Here is an 18,464-nt window from a genome sequence, read left to right on the forward strand (position 1 = left end):
TTTTTATTTTTAGTAGAGATGGGGTTTCACTACGTCGGCTAGGCTGGTCTCAAGGTCCTGAGCACAAGTGATCCACCCGCCCTGGCCTTCCAAAGTGTTAGGATTACAGGCATGAACCACTATGCCCAGCCCTTCCCCAATTTTTTAAACTCTGGATTTCTCAAAATTAGAAACCTGTGTTACAAACTCAGACATAAATATAAGGGACTCCTCTTCTCTCCTTGACATCCCCGTCATTCAATCCATCAAGAACTCGAGTCAACTGTCCCTATGGAACGTGTCTAGAATCAACCAGTTCTGCCACCTCCACTGCCTCACCAGCTGGAGCCCCGGTCATCGGCCTGTCTCACTGCAACATCCTCCTGGCTCTCCCGGCTCCCATCCCGCTGCTGGCAATCGATCTCCACACAGCGACCAGACACGTCGAATGCTGGCACGCTAGCCTTTCTTACAGTACAACCCAAAGTCCTCGTGAAGGCCAGCGAGGCCAGAACTTTCTCTGCTGGTCAGTGGTGCAGACCTGGCCACGGGAAGACACTGGCAGATGGGCCACGGGGACAGCTCACTACACACTCCACGGCCCCGCAAAGAAGATTCTCTGGAAAAGCCATGAGCAACTGCAAATATCATCTTTGATGGCCCCGCCGATCTGCAGGCTCCCCACCCCCACAGACCCGATGGCCACCAGTAGACGTCAAAACAAGACCCACTATTACCACACTGCCACTACTTAATGCTCTCTGTCCCCGATCTCCACAGATGTGTGTGCAGATATGTATGTATGAATGTGTGGATGTGTGTACAGATGTATCTGTAAATGGATGTGTGTGTATACAGGGGTGTGTGTATACAGGGGTGTGTGTATACAGACGTGGGTGAATACAGTTGTATGTATGAATCTGTATATACACGGATGTGTCTGTATGTAGACGTGTGTATGGACACGTGCGTGAACGTATGTATACGGATGTGTAAAGAGGTGTATATATATGGATGTGTGTATATGAATGTATGCATACAGATATGTCTACATGTGGATTGTGTGAATATGGATGTGTATGGATGTGTGCGTATGGACATGTGAACAGATATGTATATATGGATGTGTGTGTGGATATATGTACAGATATGTATACATATGAATGTGTGTATATATGAACGTATATACAGATATGTCTATATATGGATGTTTGTGTGTGTGAATACGTGTGTATGCACGTGTGTGTGTATGGACATATATGTCTGTAAAGAGATGCATATATACGGATGCGTGCATATGAACGTGTACAGATATGTCCACATGTGGATTGTGTGAATATGGATGTATATGGACGTGTGTACCCCACGGACATGTGAAAAGATATGTATATATGTGGATGTGTGTATATGAATGTGCATACAGATATGTCTACATTTGGATGTGTGTGAATATGGAAGTGTATGGACTCTGTACAGACATGTGTACAGATATGTCTATATATGCATGTGTGTATATACGAATGTATGTACAGATGTGTCTACATGTGGATGTTCGTGTGTGTAAATATGGACGTGTATATGATGTGGATGTGTATGGACATGTGTATGGGTATGTCATATGTGTATGGATGTACGTGTGTGCACACATGAATATACAGACACATCCTTATCCCTCCCTTTTTACAGAAACAGATGCTCGCTCTCCATTCTGCTCCCAGCTTTTCCTGCTGACAGGCACATTCTAGCGATGGCGTTCTCCAGTCTGTATCAGAGGCTGTGCAGTGCTCGTCAGAGCTTCCTCAAGGTTCACGTGAACAGGGTGAACACAGAATTTCTCACCCAAACCAGAACACTTTGCAGTTAAAGAGAACGCTAGTTGTAAATGTGTCAGGTCACCAGGCGTAAACTGGGGTCTCCAGGCAACCCAGGACCCAACCCCTGCACACTAGCACAAGGGGGCACTGAACAGAACACTCTTGCCTAAACCAACCTTAAATCCCATAAGCTTTGAGACAAGTTGAACCCAAGCTCTGGGACTTCATATTCATGAGCTCATCTGCCTCAGTTTCTTCATCTTGTATGGGGTTACAGAGAGGACTTGAAGGGGGGACCTCCTGTCTGCTGAAACAGGCTCCAGCAAGTTCCGGAGTTCCGGCTGTTACTGTAATTGTGATAAGTCTGGGGCAGGTGGAACTAGAATTTCTCCAAAGGCAAACATTTCCAGGCTGCAGGCACCTCTATAGGGACCAGCAGGAAGGTCCACGGGGAGGTAGAGGCAATCCGTGCTTATATATTTAGCAAACGACTAGAAGTTCGAGGGCCCCTGGGAATTCTGAAAATGAGGCATAAGTCTCACCCATTAGGCAGGTGGGGCTTTAGGAGGAAGACAGCTCTCCCCTGACATAGGTCTTCCCCCTACCCAGGCTGACGGCAGAGCTGGAAGTGGAGAACATATTTTTGCAGCAAGACATCCAGCTCCGGCTTCAGACGCTCCACTCCAGACCTCTCTGAGAAGACACTGGAAACTGAGGCAGAATCAGGCGATCCACTGCCGAAGGTGCCCAGCGATCATGCCTGGTGGGATCAAGTCTAAAGCTGCTATTTGTACCCTGGCTGGAGTGCAGTGGCATGATCTCGACTCACTGGAACCTCCACCTCCCAGATTCAAGCAATTCTCCTGCCTCAGCCTCCCAAGAAGCTGGGACTACAGGCATGCGCCACCACGCCCAGCTAATTTTTGTATTTTTAGTAGAGACAGGGTTTCACCATCTTGGTCAGGCTGGTCCCAAATTCCTCACCTCAAGTGATCCTCCCGCCTCAGCCTCCCAACATTTGCATACTTTTTGAAGTCACCGATCTGCCTGAAAAGTGGATGGAAGTTTTCAACCTTCTTCGCAGGATGGAGGGCAGACACAAAACTTCAACACAATGACGGGGCTTCAAACGACTAAGTTCTGTCCAGGTACCCTTGGGTAAGAACACTAGAAAAGCACCTACTAAGATGAAAACGAGCCTAGACAACATAGTAAGACCTCATCTTCACAAAAAAAAAAAAAGAAAAAGAAAAAGAAAAATAGAAGGGCATGGTGGCACAGGCCGTAGTCCCAGCTACTTGGGAGGCTGAGGCAAGAGGATCACTTGAGCCCAGGGGTTTGAGGCTGCAGTGATCTAGGATCACTGCACAGAATAAGACCTTGTAAAAGAAAGAGAAGGCGGGAGGTGGGCAGACAGGGAAAAGAGAGAGGGGTAAAGAGACTGGGAGAAGACATGGGAGAAAGTGGGCGAAAGAGGTGGGAAGAGGAAAAGAGAGGGACTAGAGGGAGGGAAACAGAGGGAGAGAAAGGAAAGAAAAGGAAGAAGGGAAGAAAAGAGAAAAGAGAAAAAACATATAAACCTTGTGGCCAGGGAATTCCATTGTTAAGAATTTGCTCTGCAGAGAGAACGGTGTTCATGCCAGAATATTTGTAAGAGCAGAAACCTGGAAAAGACTCAAGAGTCCTTCATTATTAAACTAGCCGAATAAATTCCATTCCACGGACTATTACACAGTAATTTGCACTACACAGGAGGCACTTATTTTCTTTAAAGTGGATATATTAACTCCATGTGCTGACTGTGTGCATAGATCATCTCAGAAAGGAATCACCAAAAAAACCCTAACAGTGGTTGGCTTTTAGGAGGGGTGGAAGAGAGGTTTTAAGTCTACACCAGCACCAACCAATAGAAGTTTCTGCAATGAGGACAATGTTTCAGGGCCACACGAAGCTGTGGAACACCTGAAATGTGGCCCATGCAGCCAAAGAACCAAATCTTTAATTTTCTTTAATTTTAATTCATTTAGATTTTTTTTTTTTTTTTGAGATGGAGTCTCGCTCTGTTGCCCAGGCTGGACTAAAGTGGCATGATCTTGGTTCACTGCAACCTCCACCCCCCGTTCAAGCAATTCTCCTGCCTCAGCTTCCCAAGCAGCTGGGATTACGGGAGCCTGCCAACAAACCCGGCTACTTTTTGTATTTTTGGTAGAGATGGGGTTTCGCAATGTTGGTCAGGCTGGTCTTGAACTCCTGACCTCAGGTGAGCCACCTCTCTCGGCCTCCCAAAGTGCTGGGATTATAGGCGTGAGCCACCGCACCCGGCCTCACTTAGATTTCAATAAACATGTGTGCCACTGGCTACCATATGGGAGAGTCAGTTCTATCCCCTTTCATAGCTTTTGAAATTTGAATCATTTAAATGCATTGCCTATTTAATTGTAGAATTTAATAGTATTTAGATTGAATTAATCTCAATGAAATCTACAACAGAATTTAAATTGTATCAGCGCATGCTGGTCTAAAAAGATTGCCAAGGTATATATACGTATATGTGTATTACGTGTGTGTGTGTATATACAAGCGAGCTCGCGCACGCACACACACACACACACACACACAAACACGTTTTTGAGACGGAGTCTCACTCTGCCGCCCAGACTGGAGTGCAATAGTACAAAATCGTCTCACTGCAACCTCTGCCTCCTGGGTTCAAAGGATTCTCCTGCCTCAGCCTCCCGAGTGGCTGGGATTACAGGCACACACCACCACACCCAGCTAATTTTTGTATTTTTAATAGAGCTGGGGTTTCACCATGTTGGCCAGGCTGGTCTCCAACTCCTGGCCCCAAGTGGTCCATCTGCCTTGGCCTCCCCAAGCGCTGGGATTACAGGCGTGAGCCACGGCACCTGGCTGCCAAGGTATATTTTTGAGTTAAAAAAAAGAAAAAAAAAGTCTTTACAGGTTAAAGAAAAAAAAAAAAACACAAAAACTGGGAAACTGGGAGTGGAGGCTCACACCTGTAATCCTAGCACTCTGGGAGGCCAAGCTGGGCAGATTGTGTGAGCCCAAGAGTCTGAGACAGCCTGGGCAACATAGTGAGACCCCATTTCTACAGAAATATAAAAAAATAGCCAAGCATGGTGGCACATGCCTGTAGTTCCAGCTACTTGGGAGGCTGAGGTGGGAGGATCGCTGGAGCCCAGGAGGTCAAGGCTGCAGTGAGCCATGTTTGCACCTCTGCACTCCAGCCTGAGTGACAGAGCAAGACCCTGCCTCAAAAAAAGAAAATAAAAATAAAAAAACAAAACTTAAGCATGACAATTGGGTTTTCATGCTATTGTATGATATGTGCGTCCCTCAAAACTTGTTACATCATCACATCACTCACCTGATGTGAAAAAGACAAAATAAAACCCAGAAACCCAAACTACAAATATTTGCAAATCTATAGGGTTACAGGTTGTACTGTGTCTCCCCGAAAGATGCTGAAGCCCCAAGCCGCAGGACCTGTGAACGTGACCTTATTTGGAAATAGGGTCTTCACACATGATTAAGCTAAGCTGAGGTGATGAGGGTGAACCCTAATCCCGTTTGCCTGGTGTCCTTATAAAAAGGGGATGTGTGGACACAGACACCTACAAAGGGAAGACTATGGGAAGACAGAGACAGAAGACCACCTGGTCCAAGCCAAGGAGCTCTGGAGGCTTCTAGAATCCAGGAGCGAGACCTGGGACAGATCCTCCCTGACAGCCTTCACCGGGGGGGAGAAAAAAAAAAACAAAAAAAAACAACACCTCGATTTCAGACTCCTGGCCTCCAGAACTGTGAGAATAAATTCCTGTAGTTGAAGGCACACAGTTAGCGTACTTTGTTAGGGCAGCTCTGGGAAATGAATACAGATTTCTCAGGGCGTGCATCAGTACTTCTGTAGGAAATTTGGGACGTGGCATGCTCTAACTTACAATTTATACCTTTCTCTATTCTGAATTCTTTTTTTGAGAGATAGGGTCTTATTTTGTCACCCAGGATGGAGTGCAGTGGCAGAAGCATGGCTCACTGCAGCCTCGACCTTCTGGGCTCCAGCAATCTTCTTGCCTCAGTCTCCTGAGTAGCTGAGACTACAAGCAGATGCCACTGTGCCTAGGTAACTCTTTTTAATGTTTTGTAGAGACCAGGTCTTGCTATGTTGCCCAGGTTTATCTCGAACTCCTAGCCTCAAGTGATCCTCCCAAGTTAGCCTCCTAACTTTCTGTAATTACAGGTATAAGCCATCACATCTGGCTTTTTTTTTCTTTCTTTTTTTGAGACAGAGTCTTGCTCTGTTGCCCAGGCTGGAATGCAGTGGCATGATCTCAGCTCACTGAAACCTCTACCTCCTGGGTTCAAGTGATTCTTCTGCCTCAGTCTCCCAAGTAGCTCGGATTATAGGCACCCGCCACCACACCCAGCTAATTTTTGTATTTTTATCAGAGGCAGGGTTTCACCATTTGGCCAGGCTGGTCTCGAACTCCTGACTTCAGGTGATCCATCTGCTTCGACCTCCCAAAATGCTGGGATTACAAGTGTGAGCCACCGCATCCCACCTGAATTCTTAAAAGCATGTTTTTGTGTTATTAATATCCATTTTTAACATCAATGACGGTGGGATTTGAGCCCATTTTTTTCTTGTTTTTACATTTCTGGGTAACAGAACTAACACTTGTTAACTGGCAGGTAGAAAGGGAAGATCCCAGAGGTGGTGGCAATAGTTAACAGGGCTCTGGGACGGGGGCAGGAAATCCTTGGGGAGGTGGCAGGTGCAGAAACAGGTGGGCCAAGGGTGTGGAGCAAACCTTGATGTAGTAGACGTCCCTGTCATCCAGTACCAGCTCCAAGTGACCCGTGTGGGCACTCCCAAGAGCCTCCATCTTTCCTGGGGGTGCAAAACAAGAGTTTAGAGACAAGGGTTCAACATCTGGATCTGGCCCCTCCATCCCCCTGGGAGTACTGCCTGCCCTTTTTTTAATCTCTGTGCCTAAGATGCAGCACCTGTAAAATGGGGCTGGATTTAGTGCTGACCTCAGGAGATCACAGACAATTCTATGAGCCAGCTCACTGCAGGGGCCCTGCCCTGGGTGTGGCACCGAGCAAGGGGCGCAGTGAACAGGGAGGGACGTTGACATTACCGTCCAGCTCGATTTTCTTCTTGGGATGGAGAAGCTTGAGCCGGAACTTGCTCTGGGGCAAGCTGTAGCTGATGTCCACCCCGACGTCCCTCGGCACTTCTGACCCGGGCGTGCCCATGAAGACGTGGGCTGTGGCTTCTTGGGGGAACCAGCTGTCCTTCTGGAAATAGCAGAGTCTTCAAGATTGAGAGCCTCCACCTCTACCCTTCAGACACTCGCACTGTTCTCCTCACAATTCCCCAACCAGGAATTTCTCAGGCTTGAAAATCACCTGCAGAAGTGTAAAGCTCTGCAGAACAGCCCAGGACCATGTCCACAGGGTCGCAATTTATTCAGCAAACGGCCAGGGAGAAGCGGCTGCTTCTGCAAGCTCTGCACTTCCTCGCTGTCACCTGAGGGCTCCAGAACATTGCCCTCCAGCACTGCCGCCAAAACTCCCAGCACCCTAGCCCAAAGGGGAACACACTCTGCAAGTACCTCGTGCTCTGGGGCTCCCTGTGGGACCAGGCTGAGGCTGCAACTTCACCTGAAATTGCACACCTCTCAGCATCTTCCCCCGGCCTTTCCTAATTTCTCCACTCTTTCTGGGTCCCCTGGAGCCTTTTCGTAACAAATCACTTGTACCCCAGTCCAAGGCTTGGGTCTCTTTTTGGGAAAGTGCAGCCTCAGCCACAAGCCCCGTTCTGAAATCCCACATCAACGTACATTTGTTCAACACCAACAGAGATGTGTGCTGCTGCGTGGAAGATGACTGAGCATGAGACACGCAGTCCCCGACCGCGTGGAGCCTACGTCCTAGAGAGGAGGCACAGGACCACCAGACACAATAACGCGTAAGACGGCAGCCGCCGGTGAGTGTGCTGGCAAAGTCAGTGGTTTAGGGGCCCTGACCGGGGCACTGGTCTAGACAGGGAGGCCCAGGAAGGCTGCCTCTGAGGGGTCCCATTGAGGGACACTTGAAAGGAGCTAGGGAGAGAGTTAGGTGGATATCCCGGACAAGAGTGTTCCTGGCAGGGGAAACACCCAGTGCAAAGGCCCTGGGGCGGGCATGTGCGTGGCCTTGAAAAAGGGGCCAGTGTGTCTTCAGGGCAGCGAGTCTGGAGGAGAGTCAGGGAAGGAGGCCAGCAGGGGCGGGACTGCCAAGGGCCTGTGGGTCATGGTGTCTGACTTCTACTCTAAGGGTAACAGGCACCATGGCGGGGCAGTAGAGGAGGGACACGATCCAGCTGGGATTGCAGAGGGCCCATGTGGCTGCTGGTGAAGATGGTAAGGAAATCAGAGTGGGAAGTGGAGGATCAGACAGGAGGCCGCCGAGTGCCTCCTCTGGACCAGGTGCTGATGACACAGGAGTTAAGTAAAACAAACGCTTGTCAGGCGCGTTGGCTCACACCTGCAATCCCAGCATTTTTGAGAGGCCGAGGCGGGCGGATCACCTGAGGTCATAAGTTAGAGACCAGCCTGACCGACATGGAGAAACCCCATCTCTAATAAATTACAAAAAAATTAGCTGGGCGTGGTGGTGCATCCCTACAATCCCAGCTACTAGGGAGGCTGAGGCAGGATAATCGCTTGAACCTGGGAGGCAGAGGTTGCAGCGAGCCAAGATCATGCGATTGCACTCCAGCCTGGGCAACAAGAGTCTCTGTATCAAAAAACAAACCAAAAAAACCCTCAATCTGCTCCCAGAAACTGAGTCACCAGCGGAGAAGACAGACATTAACCAACTAGCTTCACTAAGAAACAGAAGTGATCAAAAGGGAAGAAACGTGGTTGTCTTAAGGCAAGTCACAAAAGAATATGATGTGCTCTGGGGTAACCTAGGCAGGCTTCCCTGAGGAAGTGACTCCTGAACTGAGATCTGAAGACTGATTTCCAGTTAATGCATCATACAGCCCCAGATGGAGAATCAGTATGTGCAAAGGTCCAGAAGAAACCTACAGCAAGACCAGCACAGCCCAATAGCCCCAGAGAGGAGCCCCACGTCCTTTAGGGTGAGCCCAGTGCTGACCTACGGAGACCCACAACATGGCTGAGAAACACGGGGCTGTTGTCTAGGGCCCACTTGGGGCTGCAGGGTATAGGCAGCTTCCAGCAGGTACTGTCGGAGCCCTGGGTCCTGTTTCTGCAGCGTCACGGCCGCAAACACAGGCAATGAGAGCAGGTAGGGCTGGCCAGGCACCGGCCAGGTCACTCCACTGCACAGCCGCCAGCCCCAGGTGTAGGACACTGCAGAGAGAGGTAAGCAGGCAGAACTGGTCAGTGGAGACTCAGAGGGCTCTGGGCATGGGTGCCCGCCGCTGCCACATCAGCAAAGAAAGCTCTTCTCTAATTTCTTCTGAGGAAAGGCACGATGTAGACAGGAATCCCGTGAGGCAGTGGTGTGTAAACCAGGGTTTCTCTGCCTCAGCATTACTGACATTTGGGGTCAGATCATCTTAGGTGGGGGCTGTCCTGTGCACTGTGGGATGTTTCGCTGAATCCTGGATCCCCATCCACTAGATGCCAGTAACCCCTATCAACAATCAAGTATTTCTGCACATATTACCAAATGTCTCCTAGGGGGTCAAAACTGCCCCAGCTGAGAACCCCTGGTAGACTTTTTTTTTTTTTTTTTCCAGACAGAGTCTCGCTCTGTCACCCAGGCTGGAGTACAGTGGCACAATCTCGGCTCACTGCAACCTCTGCCTCCCAAGTTCAAGTGATTCTCTTGCCTCAGCCTCCCAAGTAGCTGGGATTACAGGCGCATGCCACCACGCCTGGCTAATTTTTGTATTTTTAGTAAAGATGGGATTTTACCATATTGGCCAGGCTGGTCTTGAACTCCTGATCTCAGGTGATCTGCCTGCCTCAGCCTCCCAAAGTGCTGGGATTACAGGCGTGAGCTACCGTGCCCAGCCCCTGGTAGACTTTTTAAAAAGAGTGTCAGGCAATACTGTGTAGAACACAGGCTCTGGAGCAAGAATGCCTGGTTCAAATTCTAGCTCGGCCGCTTCCCAGCTATGTGACCTTGGACAAATTACTTAACCTCTCTGGGTCTCAATGTTTCTTTTTCATTATCGTTGTTACTACTCCTCTGACTCACTGTAAGGGCCTCAGTGTTCCTCATCTTAAACTGCTAATGATAATAGTTCCTGCCTCACGGCGTAGCTGTGAGGATTAACAGGTCAGTAAGTGTTGAGAGCAGCACCAGGCCTACAGTGATGTCTTTGGTAGTAACACTTATCCCGATTATAAAAATATATTTGTTGGCTGGATGTGGTCACTCACACCTGTAATCTCAGCACTTTGGGAGGCCAAGGCGGGTGGATCACCTGAGGTCAAGAGTACAGGACCAGCCTGGCCAACATAGTAAAAGCCTGGCTCTACTAAAATTAAAAAAAATTAGCCGGGCGTGGTGGCAGGCACCTGTAATCTCAACGACTCAGGAGAATCGCTTAAACCCGGGAAGCAGAGGTTGCAGAGAGCCGAGATTGCGCCACTGCACTCCAGCCTGGGTGACAGAGGGACACTCTGTCTCAAAATAAATAAATAAATAAATTAATTAATTAAAATAAAATAAAAATGTACTTGTTGCAGGAAATTAGAAAAAAATTAGAAAGCTCAGAAAGATTTCTAAAATTTTTTTCTGTATTATATATTAGTTTCATAAGTTTATTTACAATTCTAAATGCAACTTAAATGCAAAAAAGAAAAATTATCAAGAAGCAAAATTTGTATATCTTCATTAAATAGAGCCCTCCCCAACCTTACTCCAAAAAAAAAAAAAAAAAAAATTTCAAGATCTGCTATTATTTGGCACATTTACTTCCTGTCTTTCCACCCACTTGCGATCATATTCAGTGTTGCTGGCTTACACCTGACATTATTATTAAAGAAGTTTCTCATTAAAACAGCTCACTCATAATGGAGTTGAAAAGTTTGGGAAGCCAAAGCAGGTGGATCACGCGAGGTCAGGAGTTCAAGACCAGCCTGGCCAATGTGGTGAAACCCTGTCTCTACTAAAAATACAAAAATTAGCCGGGCTTGGTGGCAGGTACCTGTAGCCCCAGCTACTTGGGAGGCTGAGGCAGAAGAATTGCTTGAACCCAGGAGACAGAGGTTGCAGTGAGCCAAGACTGCACCATTGCACTCCAGCCTGGGCGACGAGAGTGAAACTCTGTCTCAAAAAAAAAAAAAAGTTATGCGATACGTCAATAACTTACCAACCCAGGAGCCAGCAAACATTCTTTGTAAAGGGCCAGATTGTTTGTTTGTTTAGTTAGTTACCTAGATAGCTAGCTAGAGACAGAATCCTCCTTGGTCACCCCGGCTTGAGTGCAGTGGCATAAACACAGCTCACTGTTGCCTCGACCTCCTGGGCTCAAGCGATCTTCCTGTCAGCCTTCCAAGTAGCTGGGACCACTGGTGCATGCCACCATGCCTGGCTAATTTGTTAATTTTTATTTTTGTAGAGACAAGGTCTCACTGTGTTACCCAGGCTAGTCTTGAACTCCTGGACTCAAGGAATCCTCTCACCTCAGCCTCCCGAAGTGCGGGGATTACAGGCGTGAGCTATCTGCCGGCCAGAGAGTCAATATTTTATGCTTTGCAGTCATAGAGTCTAGCTTGCAACTACTCAGCTGTGCTGTTGTGGGACAAAGTGGCTACAGGTGATATGCAAATGAAGGGGGTGTGCTGCGTTCCCATACCACTTTATTTCTGGACACTGAAATTTCAATTTCATGAAGTTTTCATGATATGAGATATTCTTCTTTTGACTCTTTTTAGCCACTTAATATAAGAACCTGCCCTTAGCTCACTGGCCTTTATAATTAGCTATTTTGCCTACTCTGGAATATTTGAGTTGCTTCCTATTTTTTGTTCTAAATAATGATGCAACGAACATCTTTGTGCAGAGCATTTTTAAGTGATTTTGGTTTGCTTTTATAGGGTAGAATTCTAGAAGCATTATCATTGACTGAAGTGGTTGGTAGAGGAAAATGAAGTTGGGTGCAGCGGCTCATGCCTGTAATCCCATTATTTTGAGAAGCCCAGGCAGGTAGATCACTTAAGCCCAGGAGTTTGAGACCAGCCTGGATAACATGGTGGAACCCTGTCTCTACAAAATACAAAAAAAAAAAAAAAATTAGCTGGGCAGGGCGGCGAGTGCCTGTAGTCCCGGCTACTCAGGAGGCTGAGATGGGAGGATCACTTGAGCCTGGGCAGATGGAGGCTGCAGTGAGCCATGATTGCACCATTGCACTCCGGTCTGGGCGACAGAGACCTTGTCTCAATAATAATAATAAAAGTACCATCTCGGGATCCCAATTTGCTATGCCAAAAGGAAAAAATTAATCTGGAAGCTGAGTCATGCAAGAAGCTGCCTTTTCTTTTGTTCCTAAGCAGGTAGCTACAGATAAAAGGTTAAATATTTGCGCAGCTATTCTATGTTCACCTTATCTTATGTAAAGTGTTGATTTATTGAGCAAGTACGAGCATGTAAGTGACTATTCCCTTCCCTGTTCCTTTTCCCTTGCAGCCTGTGGATTCAGTCATGTGACCATACCCTCCCTCTTTCCCCTCCAGCCCGCTTTTCCCCTTTAAACAAAGGGAGGGAGAGCATTAGGACAAATACCTAATGCATGCGGGGCTTATAACCTAGATGATGGGTTGATGGGTGCAGCAAACCACCATGGCACATGTATACCTATGTAACAAACCTGCATGTTCTGCACATGTATCCCAGAACTTAAAGTAAAATAAAAATAATAAATAAATAAATAAATATTGAAGCTTTCAGAATCATCTCTGGAAAAAGGCATAGACAACAGATTGCTCTGTGGATTTGTGTTCCTTTATTTCCAAGCACGTCCTTAACCTTGGCAAAGTAAACGTTTAAATTGATTGAAACCTGTCTCAGATACTTTTTGGTTTGCAGAATATGAATACTTTTAGGGCAGAAGAGCAACTGTGGGATCTGGAGCCGGCATTTTTCCCTTCAACCCTGGGATGCCCACCTTGGTACGATGGCATGGAGGCCCTGCTGCCTACCTTCCTCACCAGTACAGGACTGGACCTCAGAAGGGCCAGGGACATGTCTGAGGCTCCTCACGCCATCCCTGGTGATGAGGTACAGCTGAGAGCTGGGTAGGGAAAGAGGACAGTGTCAGACGTGTCATTTTCATTCATTCATTAGACAAGTAACACCTTGAGCTGCCAGAGCTTGGCACAGGGGCAAATTCTACCCTAAGCGGGGCCAGCCTTTGGGCAGTGCACACGCTGGTGGGGTGACACTCCATGGACACAGGGACAGATGCTGAGGACCACAGACAGTGACAAGTGCTGTGAGAAACCCACACGGAGGACAGCATGGCACAGGGCTGTCTCGGGGATAGAGCAGGGCCTCCTCTAGCTGGGGCAGGGGGAGTTCTCTGCAGAGGTAACTTTTGAGCAGAAATCCAAAGGATGAGAAGGAGCTATTGTTCCAGACAGAGGACACAGCAGGTGCAAAGGCCCTGGGGTAGGAACAAGTTGGCTGCTTTAGGAACATGGAAAGAAGGCTGGTGGGAGGGGGTCAGGATAGAGGGGGACAGTGAGTGAGGGGCAGGGAACAGGGGCAGATGCGAGGAGGGAGGAGGGAGATGGGCAGAGCCCCCATGGGGCAGGACAAGGGAAAGAATGCGGGTAGGTGGGGCAGCCTGGACTCTCACTCCCTCTAAAATTGCCCCTCTCCAAGAGTCACCTCCCTAGGGGTCACAGACAAGCATGCCCCAGAGGGACTCCAGGAAAGAGCTGAGGGGTCTGAAAGTTCTCCAGCTCTCACCTCTCAGCTGCCCACGGTCCCTGTCAGACACACCCACCCTTCACAGTCAACAGACACACATGCTCGTGGACACACACGCACTCCCACAACACACTCACTCCTCACTGACACACTCACGGACACACCCTCATGCACACAGCAGCTCACATGCACTCTCATATGTCTGATCATGTGTACTCAGACACAGGCTCATGGGTGCGCATACTAACACACATGCATACTAATGTCACATCCACACCCATGCACATCCCCATGCACACACGCAGACATGTGATCACACACTCACATGCATGCATGCACGCACACACACCACACACCTGCTCACCTGCACCCTCGCGCTCATGGTTCCCTTCCTGCCGGCACTGGGCACCCACCTGAAGCTGAGCAGCTCCATGGTCTCCTTGGGCGCGTTGAGATGCACCTTAAGGTCCCGGCCTTTCTGCACCTGGATCCCGCCATCCAGGCTGGCGGCACCGCGGACACTGGTCATCCATCTCAGCCCGGCCTGCCCCAGGGCACCTGCTGTGCCCATCTGAGCCGAGATCTGGAGCAGGGCACTGAGGGACAGGCATGTACCAGCTGCATCCCAAGGGCCCTGGGGCCACAGACCCCACCTGCCACCCCCAGCAGCCCCCTGCACTCCTGAGCCACAGCAGCCCCTCCACCACTGCCACCACAGCCACCCAGAGGCTGTACATGCACCAAGCACTTTCCAGTCCTCACCTGCACTAATCCCTTTTACGGATGGGGAAACTGAGGCTCAGAGAGGTGAAAGCACCTGCCTAGGTTCCATGACTGGGACAAAGCATGCGGCTGGGACATGTGAACCCCGGGTGTCTAAGTCCCAGCCCAGGCTCTTCACGCCAGAGAGCACCCAGCCTAGGGCATCCACATTCCCCATGTCAAACCCAGGGCCCAAGGACAGCTCAGCTGAGGGGCTGGGGACAGATGCTCAGCAGCACCATGACAGGTTCCAAAATCGGACAAGATATTGCACACATTCTGCTCTGGCGCTATGTGGCCCCAGGCTGTCAGTGTCCTCGCCTTGAACCTTGGTTTCTTCATCTGTCAGTGGGAATAAGAAGCACCAGGCTTGGTTGGTCGGGAGGGGGTCCCACGAGTTCAGTGAGCTCAAGGCTAGCTCCTCTCCTCCCTTCTGGGTGGGGTGGACGGAAGGGCATAGGGTTGTTGCCAGCCACCTCGCACTGCGGTGTGACCTTGAACACGTGACCGGACCTCTCTGAGCCTCAGCCTTCCCACCTGTAAAGTGGATCTAACCACCCACTATCTCTGCACACAGTCTCTTGGCACAGGTGTTCTGCAGAATAGGGATCATCTCTTGCCCATATGGATGTCACCCAGGCCTCTGCAGCCCTCTGTAGGGATGGGATCCCACCACCTAACCTGTGCCAGCTCCCAGGAGCTAGATACCTGGGCTTGACATAACCATTCACAGAGAAATCCGAGCGCTGCTGGAAGTCAGCGGTTCCTCGGACCCGGATGCTGATGGCAGCCGAGGCGTTTAGGGTCAGCCGGGCAGGAAGGCCAGACACCGTGGGAAAGACCAGCTCCTCTGCGGCCAGGCTCAGCCTCCGGTTCATCTGCACCTCCTGCCTCTGCAGCCAAGAAACAATAAGGGGTGGCCGGGCGCGGTGGCTCACGCCTGTAATCCCAGCACTTTGGGAGGCCGAGGCGGGTGGATCACTTGAGCCCAGGAGTTCGAGATCAGCCTGGCCAACATGGGGAAACCCCGTCACTACTAAAAATACAAAAATTATCCAGGTGTGGTGATGCATGACTGTAATCCCAGCCACTTGGGAGGCTGAGGCAGGAGAGTTGCTTGAACCGGGGGGGCAGAAGTTACAGTGAGCTGAGACTGTGCCACTGCACTCCAGCCTGGGCAACACAGCAAGACTCCATCTCAAAAAAAGAAACAAACAAACCATAAGGGGACACGTGGCCACCCCTGCTGTGGGCCAGGAGCCCTCTGAGTACTGAGCACAAGAGATTTCATTTGTCCTCAGAGGGCACATGATCCCACTTTCTAGATGAGAAAACTGAGGCCACAAAGATAAATGTCCCACCAAGTCCCGGTAACTAGAAAGGGATGGAGCTAGGTATGAACCCAGGCAGTTTGCTTATGAGAAAAGGTCAGGGGTCAGGTTCAGTCAGGTGGGGAGGAACGTGGATCCTCCCTAAGATTCTAGGCAGTTAGTATGCACCGGGCAAGCTGAAAGCACCCTGCTGCATTTTCACCACATTAGTTCCTTTAATACAATTGCTCTATGAATGGATATTCTGTTTTTTTGTTTTGAGACAGTGTCTCGCTCTGTCACCCAGGCTGGAGTGCAGTGGTGCAGTCTTGGCTTGCTGCAACATCTGCCTCCCGAGTTCAAGCGATACTCCCGCCTCTGCCTCCCGAGGAGCTGGGACTACAGACGCCTGCCACCATGCCCGGCTAATTTTTGTGTTTTCAGTAAAGACAGGGTTTCACCATGTTGGCCAGGTTGGTCTCAAACTGCTGATCTCAGGTGATCCACCTGCCCCAGGCTCCTAAAGTGCTGGGATTACAGGCGTGAGCCACTTCGCCCAGCCAGATATTTTGTTATTTTTTATTTATTATCCCATTTCACAGATGCAGAAACTAAGGCCGTGGTAAGTGAATCAACAGCTTCGAGGAGGTAAACGAAAGAGCTGGGATTTGACCCTGGGCAGCCTGGCTCCAAATTTCATGCCCTTAAGTGCTTTGCCAAAGTGTCACAGGGCAGATGGCATGGACAGGGGCAGGCAGGAGCTACCTTCATGAGCTTGATGGCGAGCTCGGCCAGGTTCAGGGACCAGTGGTTCACGTGACTCCCCGTGGCTCCGCAGTTCACAAAGCTCAGCTTCTGCCCCAGCACCTTCATGCTCAGCTTGCATCGCAGAGCCTGCCGGGCCCCATGCCTCTGGGTCACCTGGGGGAGGTCACAAAGAATGAAGTCAGGGTTAGCAGAGTGATATGGTTTGGCTGTGTCCCCACCCAAATCTCATCTTGTAGCTCCCATAATTCCCACATGCTGTGGGAAGGACCCTATGTGAGACGACTGAATCACGGGGGCGGGTCCTTCCCGTGCTGTTAGCGTGATAGTGAATGGGGCTCAGGAGATCCTATGATTTTAAAAATGGGAGTTTCTCTGCACAAGCTCTTTCTTTGCCTGCTGTCATCCATGTAAGACGTGACTTCCTCTCCCTGCCTTTCACCATGATTTTGAGGCCTCCCCAGCCACTTGGAACTATAAATCTATTAAATTTCTTTCTTTCATAAATTGCCCAATCTCTGGTATATCTTTATCAGGAGCATGAAAACGAACTAATACACAGGGCAAAGTGCCTGTACTTTGGGAGGCGGAAGGGTCTGAAGAGAAAGGTCAAGAACTTGTGGGGTCCAGATGAGGCTTGCAAAACTCCTAGAGCATGAACCAAATCCCAACCCCAGATGTGTTTTCTCTGACTTGCACAGTAGTGCCCAATGCTGAGAGTGTGTGTATGTTTTCATGAAGGTTTTATTTTAGGATAATTTTAGATTTACGGAAAAGTTGAAAACTGGCTTGGAATGGTAGCTCATGCCTCTAGTTCCAGCACTTGGGAGGCCAAGAAAAGAGGATCGCTTGAGGCCAGGAGTTTAAGATCGGCCTGGACAGCATATCGAGACCCTGTCTCTAAAAAATTAAAAAAAAAAAAAAGCCAGGTATGGTGGCACCCGCCTGTAGTTTCAGCTACTTGGGAAGCTGAGGTGGGAGGATCACTTGAGCCCAGGAGTTCAAGGCTGCAGTGAGCTATGATCATGCCACTACACTCCAGCCTGGACAACAGACAGAGCAAGACCCTGTCTCTGAAAAAAAGAAAAGAAAAGAAAAAAAGAAAATTTGCAAAGACAGTACAGAGAGTTCAAACTCCATGTATCCTTCAACTGATTTCCCCATTGTTAACATCTTACATCACCAGGATGCATGGTGCAAACTAACAAACCAACATTGGTATGTTTCTATCAACTCAACTCCAGAGTTCATTTACATTTCACCAGTTTTTCCATTAACATCCTCTTTCCGTCCTGAGATCCAATCCAGCAAACCCCACTGCATCTCGTTGCCGTATCTCCCTGGTCTCCGGTTAATGGCAGTTTTTTAGTCTTTGATTGTTTTTCATGCCACGTATGTTCTTTATAAATTGAATTTGGAAATTGGGAGATTTTATATAAAACCCAGCTCTCTGGCTTCTCTATAAAGAGAAACATCGGGCTGCCCACCCTCCCCACAACAAGGGGCAACAAGGAACCAGAGCTGAGCAGTGGCTGCCACTTTAGCTGGGCCATGGGCTTCCTCTGTCTGCCACAGTCCCCACCACTCCCTATTGTCTCTCCGATACTGAGGCCAAGTATCTGCTGCCACTCATCATTGCGCTCATGCACAATGTTTCTCGGGATGTGAGTCTCTAGGAAAAGCGAGAAAATAACAGACAAAGGGAATTGTGCATTCTAAGAAAAACTGTTTATATCTAGCCGACCTCCCTCTTTCAAGTCTCTTGCTGCCCCCAGCTCTAGTCCAAGATGCTTTTAACAGCAAGGATTATTGCCCTGCTGTTCCCAAGCCCCAGGTTTACACTTGGTGGTTAGGAAACATGTAACCAAGTGAACCAACGCCCCAACCATCCACCTTGGTCACTATC

The 18,464-nt window shown here is 49.1% G+C and overlaps 1 protein-coding gene, 1 long non-coding RNA gene and 1 pseudogene across 2 annotated transcripts in view; 2 read left to right on the plus strand and 1 right to left on the minus strand.

The window, feature by feature from the left end:
• Positions 1–18,464, minus strand: part of LOC129050720 (uncharacterized) — a 154,466-nt gene that overhangs the window by 89,418 nt on the left and 46,584 nt on the right. The window contains 7 exon segments of the mRNA XM_054533625.1: positions 6,626–6,705; positions 6,959–7,118; positions 9,021–9,184; positions 12,989–13,080; positions 14,135–14,317; positions 15,192–15,376; positions 16,559–16,714. Coding sequence (XP_054389600.1) covers positions 6,626–6,705; positions 6,959–7,118; positions 9,021–9,184; positions 12,989–13,080; positions 14,135–14,317; positions 15,192–15,376; positions 16,559–16,714 — 1,020 coding nt within the window.
• Positions 2,484–10,545, plus strand: LOC112131393 (uncharacterized). Its single transcript, XR_002913474.2, has 3 exons — positions 2,484–2,951; positions 7,683–7,791; positions 8,645–10,545. It is a non-coding gene; the product is annotated as an uncharacterized LOC112131393 (long non-coding RNA).
• Positions 5,094–5,187, plus strand: LOC112131405 (small nucleolar RNA U13; annotated as a pseudogene).

Source organism: Pongo abelii, chromosome 18 (genome assembly GCF_028885655.2).
Source record: "Pongo abelii isolate AG06213 chromosome 18, NHGRI_mPonAbe1-v2.0_pri, whole genome shotgun sequence".
In the NCBI taxonomy this organism is placed as follows: Eukaryota; Metazoa; Chordata; class Mammalia; order Primates; family Hominidae; genus Pongo; species Pongo abelii.